This window comes from Artibeus jamaicensis, unplaced genomic scaffold (assembly GCF_021234435.1).
Source record: "Artibeus jamaicensis isolate MK-2021 breed Jamaican fruit bat unplaced genomic scaffold, CSHL_Jam_final scaffold_612, whole genome shotgun sequence".
Lineage (NCBI taxonomy): Eukaryota > Metazoa > Chordata > Mammalia > Chiroptera > Phyllostomidae > Artibeus > Artibeus jamaicensis.
The window spans coordinates 14,712,616-14,725,077 of NW_026522049.1; the positions used below are offsets into that span (position 1 = coordinate 14,712,616).

Consider the following 12,462-nt stretch of genomic DNA (forward strand, 5'->3'; position numbering starts at 1 on the left):
TTCCAACAGCCTTTTTTTCCCCTCTGAATTTTACGAGCTGATCCTAAAGTCCACACAGAAAAGCAAGGGATCCAGGATGTGGAAAACAATGTGAACACATTACAAAACCGGAAGAGTCACACTCCCTGACTTCAAAACTTGCCAGGCAGCTGCAATAATCATGACATGGTGGCAGTGGCCCAAGAATGGACACGGTGACGAACAGAGTAGAACTGAGGGCACAAAAAGAAATGATTCCTGACGAGAGTGCTGAGACTATGTAATGGGAAAGAGTAGTCTTTTCAGTAAGTCACGCTGCGACGAGGCACCCACATGCACAAGGATGGGGAGAGATACTTCCTTCGCCCCTGTGCTCAGGCCTGAATCTCATGTGCTGCCCTGAGAAGGCTGGCGTCCCCTCGCTCTCCGGATATGTCCCCGTCCGGCCGGCTCCCCCATCAGATGGTCCGGCAGCGCTCGACTCATCCATCCTGCACTGAACAGGCTGCTGTCCCTGCTGGGCCTCAGCGCTGCCCAAACAAGCATGTCCTCCTGTGGGACCCAGGGGTCACTCCAGCCTGTTACTCCCTCAGCACAGTTGCAGCGGGTTTTCTGCTCACACTGTGGTCTGAGAAAGTACTTTATAAAGATTTTATTTACTTTTAGACAGAGGGGCAGGGAGGGAGACAGACAGGGAGAGAACCATCAAGGTGCGGTCGCCCTACTGGGGACCCCTGGCCCATAACACTGGCATGCACCCCAACCGGAAACTGAACCAGTGACCCTCTGGTTTGCAGGCCAGCACGCAACCCACTGAGCAACACCAGCGAGGGCAACTTTGTATTACTTCTACTTTTTAGAAATGGCCAAGGTGTATTTTATGGCCCTCGAATGGCCTATCTTGGTGACGGTTCTGTAGGCTCAGGTGCGTTCTGTGTAGTTGGTGTCCACCGGACCCGCGTGATGTTCAGTTTACCTGTCCTTGCTGAGCTCACAGGCCTGACTGTTCTCCCACGTGCCCACTTTCTCCACCAGAGCCCCAAGCACGCTCACCAGAGCTGTTTGAATCTCCCAGTCTGGTAATTCTAACACCTCTGCCCAATATGAGTCTGGTGCTGTGCCTGCTGTTTTTTGTCTTTTGTACACTGTGAATTCCATGTTTGCCATGGCTGGCGTGGCTCAGTGGGTTGAGTGCTGGTCTGTGAATCAAAAGGTCACAGGTTCGATTCCCAGTCAAGGCACATGCCTGGGTTGCATGCTAGGTCCCAAGTTGAGGGTGTGCAAAAGGCAATAACAATGTTTCTCTCCCTCTCCCTTTCTCCCTCCCTTCCAGTCTCTCTAGAAATAAATGATGCACTTAACTGGGTACGAGGACTGAGGTAAACAGGACTTCAGCGTGACCTTTTAGGTGTCGCTGGGTGGGATCTGTGTCTGTTTCACCATCTGCCAGAGCTGTGGGTGTCGGGGGCTGCATTAGGTCATGAGTGATGCATGCTTTGTCCATTGGATGTGATGGGTTTGGTGACATATGAAGATTTTTAGGCCAGAGGAGCTGGGCCACGAGTTTAGAGCGTTGGCGGCTCACGCTGCTGTCCCCAGGCACAGGGCACAGCGGCACTTTCTTCAGACCTGGGGGTAGCTGTGCCGCCCTGAGCATTGGCAGATCACCTCCACGAACCTCCTCCAAGTCCAGCAGGCGCTGCTGTTCCCGGACGCCCCGCGGGCCAGCAGGGCGAGCAGGTCGGCCTCCGAGAACGAGGCGCCCGGGTGCTCAGCTCTGCCGCTGTTTGGGTCAGTGCTTGTTTGTGAAAAATAAATAGTAAATAAGTGCTCAGTCATAAATGCTAGGGACTCACAGAGAGCACACAGAGGAAATGTGAAGAAAATGGAATAGTAAGCATAATTTTAGCCAACAAAAATGGCTCAGAAATGCCCAATGACAGTACAGACCCACAGCTGGTCCTACATCCTATGTCCAGTTGGCCCTTACATTACTGGTATTGGTTGAAGTTATTGTCCATTCTGGAACTTCTCAGGCACATAAAAATACATGTCTCAGATGGGTGAATCTAACACAAGCTTTAGGAAAAGACAGCATGTAAAATTCTATCCAAAAAACCTCTGGGACTGCACAAAAGGAGAATAAAAGTATGTAAAGTGCTTTATTTTTAATACTAACAATTCCATGTACAAAAATGATACAATTCCCATGTAAGGTATCAACACCATAAATGCACAGCTTACAATAGGACACGTCAGTGTGAACGACCTACGTACAGTTTCCATCATGGACATCATTTTGTACACCCCACCCCACACGCTACCCAAAAGCCTCAGAGTCTGGAGGGTAGACAACAGTTTTGAAACGGTTCCTACTTCTCGGCTGCACGTGGTGCAGCCACACACGGGCGGAGGTGAAGTGCGAAGTGTGTATCCCATGGGGACATCTAAGTTTGTTCCATGCCGGCCATGAGGGACAGGGCTAGAGACTCCACTGTGGGAAGAACAAGGGTAGAAAAAAATAGGATGAAGTATTTGCAAATGTCTGAGAAAGGCTTTAATCGATTCAAAACTCACAGGTATTTAAAGACATTTTCTGTTTTTAATTAAAATAGTGATTATTGTTAATTTGTAATGAAGATGATAATCTTCATTTATTAAATACAAATTGAAAAAGTATGATTTACTTCTATTTTGGATCATTTTAATTTTGAAAGCAAACGAACCTGTGCATTTCACTGAAGAAATCACATTTGTTCCCCGCATCATAAAATCTGCAGTCCGTCCCTAACAAGACGCCAAGTTCTGATGGATGCCTGTGTTTCCTCTCCCCCACTCTAACACAGGGCTTTTAAAGACATTCAGCTTCCTTAAGGAGATCTCCATTTGAATATGCAGAAACAGGGAAGAATTTACTCTGAATCTTTCCCCCAAACCACTGCCAAGAGAACACTCAGGCCTTTGTTTCTGCAGATTACGCCTCAACCCACAGACCACCTGCTCCGCCATCTGTCAGTAAGCCTTGGGAGCTTCAAAACTGCTCAGAAAAATCCCCCAGCTTTTGAAAAGGAATAGTTGTAAAAGCTACACATGATAGGAAGATGTGACTAAAATCTGTTCAGCCCTCTGTTTTGTAAATAGTAGTTTCAGCCCTGGCTGGAGTGGCTCAGTGGATTGGGCGTGGGCCTTTGAAACAAAAGGTCGCCAGTTCGATTCCTGGTCAGGGCACATTCCTGGGTTGCAGGGTAGATCCCGGGTTGGGGGTGTGAATGAAGCAACCAACTGATGTTTCTCTCCCTGTCTCCCTCCCTCCCCATCTTTTAGAATAAATAAAATCTTAAAGAATAATAGTAATAACGGTTTCAGGTACCCACTCATATACAAACACTATGCTAGAGAGAAAAATCTTTAGTCTCTGTGTTTTACATCTTCATATTCACTCATCCCAAAGTAATTGTGAAAAAACAAGCAAAGGGTGGCGCAGCTGCGGAGGGGCCTTCCAGCTGTGAAGGGGGAGAAATCCAACCCCTCATGAGACAGCCTTTGTACCGGGAAGCGGAAGAGCAGTGAGACTTTAACGTGTGTACTCACGATGCGGAAAGGACCCTCTACAGACGGCTTTGTTTAAAATGGTGACCAGAAACATGTGGCAGTTTTTAAAATCGGACTCCATTTTCTCTATAGATTCCATCCTAGGAAAGAAGGTACATTTCGGTTTAAGGAAGTGCATATGGTGTTCACAGGTAGGTTACAAAGTATCTCTCGAGTAATTTCAAATGTACCTCAGTTTAATTATTTAGAATACTAAGTATAAAGGCTGTAAAATAAAATATAAGACTTCCTGCCCTACTTTATTTGTTTTGTCCATTGAGGCATTCAATATTTGCATATGCTTATTATATCCCTAGAAAAAGAATCCCAGGCCCTAACTGGTGTGGCTCAGTGGACTGAGTGTTGGCCTGTGAACCAAAGGGTCACCAGTTCGATTCCCAGTCAGGGCACATGCCTGGGTTCCTGGGTTACGGGGCCAGGTCCTACAGCAGGGGGCACGTGAGAGGCAACTACACACTGATGCTTCTCTCCCTCTCCCTCTCCTTCTCCCTCCCTTCCCCTCTATAAAATAAATAGAATCCAAAAAAAGTAACAAAAACTACACATGAATGTAATCTAAGGATATTCTTGCTTGTCCTCATTAAAAGACTTCAGCTGTTTCTTATTTTATGGCTCATAAAAGAATCACGCAATCTCCAATGCTGCCTAGTTCAGTGAAGTGGATTCTTCAATTCTTTCCTTAATCCCAGGTGGCAGACACAAGGCCTGTGGGCCAAATCCCGCCCTCCCCCTTGTTTACCTGTCCCGGCACCCCGTTCCTATCCGGCGCCAGTGCCAAGTTCGCTTAACTGTTAAAAAGTATCTACATGTGTAGAGTCCTAAAATTATATTTGGCCCTTTGAAGGCAACCATGAGGCTGATGTAGCCCCCGGGGAAAATGAGTTTGACACCCCTGCCTTAAATGTAAGTGGTTTGAAGTGTGTCGCCGAGATGAAAAACGCCTCCCAGGAGGAAGCCCATTGAAACACTCACAGCGAGGAGGCCCCACAAGCCACGTACTTACTGCCAGGCCCCCAGCCCCGCCTGCCAACCATCCGCAAACATGAGCGCCAAGTTCAACACCTTCATGATGGCTTCCTTCACAAAGCTGACCTGCAGAGTGAAGCCAGGACAGAACACAGCTCCGCAACCGTGTTTGGACATGGATGCCACACTCTTCTCTAACTCCAATGTCACTGAGAAGGCTCACCAGCTCAGTGGCCGCCTGGCTCTGAGCAACGCACCCTCGGAACCAGGTGCACTCGATGCACCCACTGAGCAGCTGCCGTCTCTTGGGACGGCCACGGAAATTCCCGGGTGAAACGGGGCAAGTGACTCCTGCGGCTGTGAGGGGACTTCACCCCAAGTAGTCACAACCGGGGGGACACACCTCCTGACTGGGCCCCATGTGCAGATATACTGTCCAGCTGCGTTCAAGTGCAGACCAGAGGGAGGGCGGGCTGGCTGCACAGGCCCTACCTGTTTCTCGTATAGAGACTGTCTGGTCATGTGGCCTGAATTTGTAACCTCGTGTGATCTGGACTTTCCTTAAAGAATATTCTACAGAACAGCTCTGGCTGGTGTGGCTCAGTGGACTGAGTGTTGAACTGCAAAGCAAGGGGTCACTGGTTGGATTCCCAGTCAGGGCACGTGCCTGAGTTGCAGGCCAGTTCCCAGCAGGGGGCGCATGAGAGGCAACCACACACTGACGTTTCTCTCCCTCTCTCTCTCCCTTCCCCTCTAAAAATAAGTAAAATCTTTTAAAAAAGGAAAGGGAATATTCTACAGAACAGAAGCTTAGTAAATATAAAATCCCAAAGCAGAGAGACAACCTCGCTTGGCCAGCTTCACTCTTGCCTAAGTGGACAAGTTCACAGGTGACTTCTCACATACCTTTTCTCTCAGCAGACATCGATCATGGATGGTCGACAGATATCTATAGTGAATTTTAATCAACTGATCTAAGTCCTTGGCTTCCTCGATTTGATGCTGAAATTCCAGCCCTGTACTGTGAAGGATCTTGAAGAAAAATGTTAAAAGTTTAATCAGATTTCTTTGTTGAGAACTGTGGGCCCCACACCAAAGTTTGCAGCAAACCCTTCTGCTTCCTGCAATAGTTCTGAGGCAGAAGACAGCATAGGAAGAACTCTGAGCTGCTGTCCCTGGCCAGCATCTAGTGTCCCAGTTGCAAGGAAACACCTTTTACCAATTAGGTAGAATAAATAGTCCACCGAGGCAGGGAGGAGGAGGGAGACAGGTCTCACATGCTAGTTCAGCAGTCCTGAGCCTGGTCTGATCATATTGCCAGGTGTTCCAACATCACAAGAAACACTATGTTAGCAAGAAAGAAGGGAAGTCCTTGAAATTCTATGTAGCATTTCCACCATCTGGGAAAGAAAGCCTTGAAACTAGTGCTTTCATCCCAAGGCCTGAATGTGGGAGAGGGTCCCCGGTGCCCAAAGAAAGAGCCCTTAAAACAACTTTGGTTAGTTGTCTACCTCTGGTCACTGTTTGTTTTACGAGGGAGTCCGTGATGCTTACAGAAGGAGCCCATAAATAACTTTGGAAAGTGCCCCAATTTTAATTAACTGCCTCCTGTCATGTGTTTGTTTTACAACAAGATGAACAAATGGAGTCTGGAGTAGGATAAGCATTCGGGCTAACGGACCCCTACACATACCTACGTTTGGGTAGTCACATTCCCTCAGGAAAGCTGGCACCTGTACCCATTAATCAATATATAACTTTTTTCCTCCTGTCCCACAGACTATGTAAGTCCTCAGAACAAAGGACTTGCCCTCTCTCTCTCTCTCTCGGGAGTTTGGGGCGCTCTTCACGCTCTTGGCTTCTGGGCCACTGGGCCTCTGGCCACCCGGCCTCAGGCTGTCTGGGTGCTGGCCCCCCTGCTCTTCAGCCGCTCTTACTTTTGCTGCCCTGCTTTGCCCTGAAACTTTGCCTCTCACCCCCTACTCTGCCGAGTCTCGTTCCCTTCCAAGGGAACGGGCCACTAATAAACTGATTACACGCTACTAGATTTGCTGATCTGTCATTCTCCACCTGCGTCAGTGAGAAGAACCAGGTCTCTCCCGTCAACTGTTCCATCTGCCAAGCTGATGAAGTACTGTTCTCTCAGGGGGGCCCTTCTATGTGGGGACTTCCAGTTGCCCAACAGACCGTTCCCAGTAGGGAGTGGCAAGTATATTCAACCAGACAGGAAAGTGCACTGATCTTTTTTTTTTTTTTAAATCATCAGGTAGCCCTGGCCGGGTGGCTCAGTTGATAGGGTGCCGTCCCGTCAACCAAAAGGTTGTGGGTTGGATCCCCAGTCAGGGCACGTACCCAGGTTGCAGGTTCAATTCCCAGTTGGGGTGCATGTGAGAGGCAACAGATCTGTTCCTCTCTCTCTCTCTCTCTCTCTCTCCCCCTTCCCCTCTGTCTAAAATCAGTACGTAGGTCCTCAGGTGAGGGTTAAAAAAAACCATCAGTTAAAGGTATGCATTTTTCTTTTCTAAAAAGACTTTGTTTATTTATTTTTAGAGAGAGGGGAAAGGAGGGAGAAAGACAGGGAGAGAAACATCAACGTACAGTTGCCTCTCTTGCGTCTCCAACTGAGGACCTGGCCTGCAACCCAGGCCTGTGCCCGGACTGGGAATCAAACTGACAACCCTTTGGTTCTCAGCCTGTGCTCAATCCATTGAGCTACATCAGACAGGGCTGAAGGTACACATTTTTCTAAGTTGCACTGTTTACACAAAGGCAGGCAAAAGTAGGTTTACAGTTGTGAGTACAGAAAACAGAATTTATCCTTGTTATTACTTATCAATTACTGTATCATTTATTTGTATTACGACTGCAAACCTACTTTTGCCCACCCTGCACACCCGCAACCCCTACCACTGACTCTCAACACTGACCGAAGGGTTAGGGCTGCAGTCCGAGCACCACTGACGTGGCCCTGAGGGGCAGAAGGCAGCAGGTCTAAGAGGCTGGCTGGCAAGGCTCACGTCACGGGAACAAAACGGGTGTTAGAACTTACAGGCCAGACGACCAGAAATGTCTCTGGCAACCACTTTAAACCCCAAAAGGAGTTCTAGCAATATGGGCGCCGTGCAAACGGTGGGAGCCTCTCAGGACATCCTCTCGAACTGGCTCGAAGATGTGGAAGAAAAATGTACTTTGTAATGACTTACTTTTTGTTTTAAAGAAAATAAGCACACAATCTGCCTGTATCTTCCTCCGGACAAGGCACACCAGCCTGGCAGAGTCTGGCTGTCACTAAAAATTGAAGCCGTTTCCCAGGGGCAGCTGTCACCACTGATCAAAAGTCAGAGGACCACAGAGCAAGTTGGAAGGCAATGCGAAAGAGGGGTTCTGGCCGTCCCATCCCAGGGAGACAGGAGGGACAACAGACTTGGGACACACGTGCCCTGGCAGGTCTAAAACTGCCCCTGACCCCCCCCACTACCCTAGTGGTTTACGATCAAAGTGTGAACATGTGCTATTTCACATCTGCAGCCTAGAGCTACGCCGTGGGCCCCTCCAGGTTTCTGATCTATGACAGTGATGTCCTCTGAGCAGCTGGGTACGAGGCACAAGGACGGACACCAACCCTGGTCATGATATAGTTGTGTAGGCTGTTCACAAAGTGCATGAGCTTCACTCGCAAGAGGAGCATGCGGTGAATCTGCTGTCGCACTGGTTTCCTCTGTGGCCCGCACTGGAGTCCTTCCTGCAGGTGTGGTTTCTCAGCTAGCTCTGCAAGACAGTCAAAGAGTGGCGTGGGCGGCGAGCTCTGCTCTCAGCTGGGGAGGGCGGGGCCCTGCAGCAAGGTCACCACAAGCGCTGCAGGGACCCACCCTTAGCGTCTCTGGAAGGGGGTGCCCTGAAAAGATCCCGTAACACCTGAATGGTCACTCTCATCAAAATGCAAATGCAAAGTCCCAGGAACTTCTCATTAAAAACTGTCACGTAGCCCCTACTGGTGTGGCTCAGTGGGTCGAGCACTGGCCTGCAAACCAAAGGGTCGCTGGTTCAACTCCCAGTCAGGGCACATGCCTGGGTTGTGGGCCAGGTCCATGGGTGGGGTGCATGAGAGGCATCGATTGATATTTCTCTCCCTCTCTTTCTACCTCCCTCCCCAACTCTAAAAATAAATAAAATATTTTAAAAAGAACATTAACTCTGGCTTCTATAAAAATGCTGCTATAAATACACATCATTTTTGTATTTGTACTTGTACATACATAAAAAATGACCAGACCATCAATCTCTTTTTCAGGGCTGAAATTAAACCATACTTTAATTTGAGTTATAATTACATTTCATAATTTAATTTTCAATTATAATCTTACCACCAAATAGCAACACATCCAGACTATACTTTGCCCACTTAATCTGTAGTAAGAGAAGGAACACCTGGTTGTAAATTTTTTGACATTCCGAGCTTATAACAATGTCCACAGGCCATGGGACCTGTGAAAACAAAAACGGAAAATCAGGATAGAGGGGAACCCACTATCTGCACGTCTTCATTGTTTGTTATCCTCACCCTAGCATATGTTTTCATTCCTCTAAAAGAGAGAGGAAACACACACACACATCAATGTGAGAGAGAAATGTCACTCAGTTGCTTCCTGCCTGTGCCCCGACCAGGGATTGAACCCACAACCTAGGTGTGTGCCCTGGGTGGGAATGGAATTCTCAACCTCTCGGTGTACGGGGTAGTGCTCTAACCCACTGAACCAGGCCAGGCAGGGCTTGCACCTTTTAGTTTTAACATCAAACAGTGTTCTTACAAAGTGTATCAGCACATACCTTATAGCTCAGGGTCAGACCATCTAGGATATGAACGGGGAGTTTCTTCTTAGCTGTGTCCACATTTTCAAAAGATATAGAGAGACTAGAAAAAGAAATTTCAATTTCAGTTGGTGAAAACATGCTCGTATAAAAGGGTGTTCCAAAAAAATCATCATTATAGCACTTATTTTATTTTCATTGTATTCCAAAAAAGACACTGTATTTCATAAAAGGAGTGCCAATACTCCCATACAGCCATATTTTCTAGCATATATTCCAGAAATTTGGTTTTGGAAATAAGAAAGGAAAAGTTTTTAAATACTGAGTTTAGCCGTAAAAGAAAAGAGACACCTAACGGCTGTCCATTGATTAGAAAAAAGGAGGAAGGCAGGCAGCTTAATATGGAAACATCCAGGCCATCAACGGGCTCAGAGTGGACCTCTTCTCAGCCCAGGAGCATGTGGGTGATCACAGCGGGTTCTGCTTCTGTAAGAGTGTTGCATTCACGTCCCTAACACTGGTTTAAATGTGACTCTCAATAGAAAGAAGCAAGTGACTCAGCACTTGAGAATGTCCCTGTGTGGGGCACTGCATGGGCACGTGAGGGTCTGATGACCCTGCTCCTCAGGGTCCAGCCAGCACCTTGAGGACCACACAGCATTCAGGGTGTGGGCCGCACCGCCAGAAATTTAACAAGCACGGTTACCTTCCGGGGAGGGAGGAGGCTTGCAGGGACAGAAACAGAAGCGAGATCTCCCTAAAAGAACCTTGGTACCAATGATTTCAACTTCAGAAACGCACAGCTGTTTGCCTAATTGAAAGCAAAATGGCGACAGAGGCGGGGGAGCAGCTAAGGGGTCCTGGAAGAGGACACGAGCTGTCAGAACAGAGCCGGCTCAGGGTCACGTGGGCGCTGGTTCGATCCCACCGAGGCTCAGAGGCAGCAGTGCAGATGCACAGTGAACTCACGGGGGCTGCGGCTGCTACTGTGACTTTGGAACTACTACTTATTTTAGAGCAAATCCAGTACGTTAGGGTAATTTGTTAGTAAAGCTCAAAGGAAAATCAAAGTGGAATTGGTCATCTTTCACAGACACTGAAAATATCAATGTGAGCTTATGCTTTGTTCTGCTCCTCCTATAGATGTCCTAGCTCCGTCCTAGGACAGTGGTGACAACCCAGGGAACCTAGAGATGGTGACAACCCAGGGCTGATGGATCTACTCCAGCACTGGGTGGAAGGCCTCTGAAGCCACCAAACAGCTGTGACAAGTGCTCATAGAAGAGGCACACGGGCCTGGGAAGGATGAGCACAGAACGGGCCTAGATGTTGGACTTGAGAGCCAGGGGCTCCCTGGGGTCACTGGGGTCAAGTGACAGGGTTCCCTCTGGGTCAAAATGGAACAGTCTAAGCAACCAAAAACAAATAACTGTAATAGCTGTGGCTGGTGTGGCTCAGTGGATTGAGCATCAGTCTGCGAACCAAAGGGTTGCTGGTTCGAGTCTCAGTCAGTGCACATGTCTGGGTTGCAGGCCAGGTCCCCAGTAGGGGGTGCACAAGAGGGACCTATACGTTAATGTTTCCCTCCCTTTGTTCCTCCCTTACCCTTTTCTAAAAATAAATAAATCTTTAAAGAAAAAGAACAACTGTAATAGATTAAGACATGTCAAAAATAACAAAACTCATGGGTTTCTACTGATGTTGAACAATATACCCTTCCCTGGAACCCTCTGCAGGTGTGGGACACTAATGTCTTATCATGAAAAGAATCGAGCAGTTACCCTGCTTTTATAACCACACAATTGATGAAACTCTGCTTTTATGGAAGAATCTAAGGTAATAAAAGAAGAAAATGAAACTAAAGGGAATTATTTTATCTACTGCTAAGCAGCAGACAGTCAGTCACCAGCATGGTTGTGAGGAAAATAAGCCCCGAAGTTGGCACCTGACACATGTTAACTATGATCGTCATTACTTTTGCAGGGGAATGAGAAATAGAGCTAAGCAGGAAGCAAGGGCCCAGAGGGTGGGGGGAAGGTGGGTTATGGCCTCTGTGCTGCAAAAGTGTGGGGGCACCAACTCGCAGAGTTGGCCAGGTGGCTGGGTGGGAAGAAGGGCAGGTGAGCGGCCTGGCTGGGGATAAGCCCATGGAATAGTCTGAAAACCTACAACAGTGCACATCAAGTGAAGCCGCCTACTCGCCACTGCCAAACCTGTGTGGCAGCAGCAGGTGAAGGCCAGCACGGCGGCTGGGGCAGGGCAGGGGCAGGGCAGGGGCAGGGCAGGGGCAGAGCCTGGGGCAGCTCCGACTCCAGCCCCATGAGGTAGGTTAGCAGGGCCCGAGAGCTGCCCAGTTCCGTCTTTTCATCCTGCTTTGCTTGGTGAGCAAGCCACTCAGCTTCCCACTGCCTTGGTTTTCCAATATGTAAATTACATTAGCAAAATTCATGGGGTCAATGTGAAGATTAAATAAGATGATCCACCTAGAAATTAATTGAGGGGGTCCATGGGACAGGGATTATGCTATAACACTGAACATAACAGGTGGCTTCCACCTGGCTGGTGTAGCTCAGTGGATTGAGCGAGGGGCTGTGAACCAGAAGGATACCGGTTTAATTCCCAGTCAGGGCACATGCCTGGGTCGAGGGCCAGGTCCCCAGTAGGAGGCACAAGAGAGGCAAACACGCATTGATGTTTCTCTCCCTCTCTTTCTCCCTCCCTTCCCCTCTCTGTAAAAAATAAATAAAAGGTGGCTTCCACATTTTACCGTGAACTGTCTTCGGGATAACGCTGTCCTACTGCCTCTTGGAGCTGGACGTTAAGAAAAGACACGTTTTGCCAGGTTTCCTTCTCTCTTATTTTATCAAAAATCGATGTGTAGAAGTCATACATGGTATCTCCACCTTCCATCAAGAAGAAATTCCTCATGGCCTGCAAGTACTCCACCAACCTGCAAGGAGAGGCAGGAGGCGGCATGAGGCGGACCCCGTCCGTCACAGGCTTCGTGTGCCAGCGTTTGCAGTGACACAGGTTCACCCTCGGCAGTGCTGGCAGCCAGGAACGCTGACGCCTCTTAGGCACCTTGCAATAGAAGTT

General features: G+C 48.4%; 1 protein-coding gene across 2 annotated transcripts in view; it reads right to left on the reverse strand.

Annotated features, from left to right (window-relative positions):
* Nucleotides 1-2,122: 2,122 nt before the first annotated feature.
* TUBGCP5 (tubulin gamma complex associated protein 5) overlaps nucleotides 2,123-12,462 on the reverse strand; it is a 38,798-nt gene continuing 28,458 nt past the window's right edge. For both annotated transcript variants that reach the window (XM_053658920.1, XM_053658919.1), the window contains exons 16-23: nucleotides 12,134-12,316; nucleotides 9,385-9,469; nucleotides 8,922-9,042; nucleotides 8,180-8,325; nucleotides 5,464-5,589; nucleotides 4,595-4,683; nucleotides 3,571-3,671; nucleotides 2,123-2,473 (exon numbers count right to left, since the gene is read on the reverse strand). In XM_053658920.1, the coding sequence (XP_053514895.1) occupies nucleotides 2,427-2,473; nucleotides 3,571-3,671; nucleotides 4,595-4,683; nucleotides 5,464-5,589; nucleotides 8,180-8,325; nucleotides 8,922-9,042; nucleotides 9,385-9,469; nucleotides 12,134-12,316 (898 nt within the window). In that variant the 3' untranslated portion in view covers nucleotides 2,123-2,426. The remainder of the gene's footprint in view (nucleotides 2,474-3,570; nucleotides 3,672-4,594; nucleotides 4,684-5,463; nucleotides 5,590-8,179; nucleotides 8,326-8,921; nucleotides 9,043-9,384; nucleotides 9,470-12,133; nucleotides 12,317-12,462) is intronic.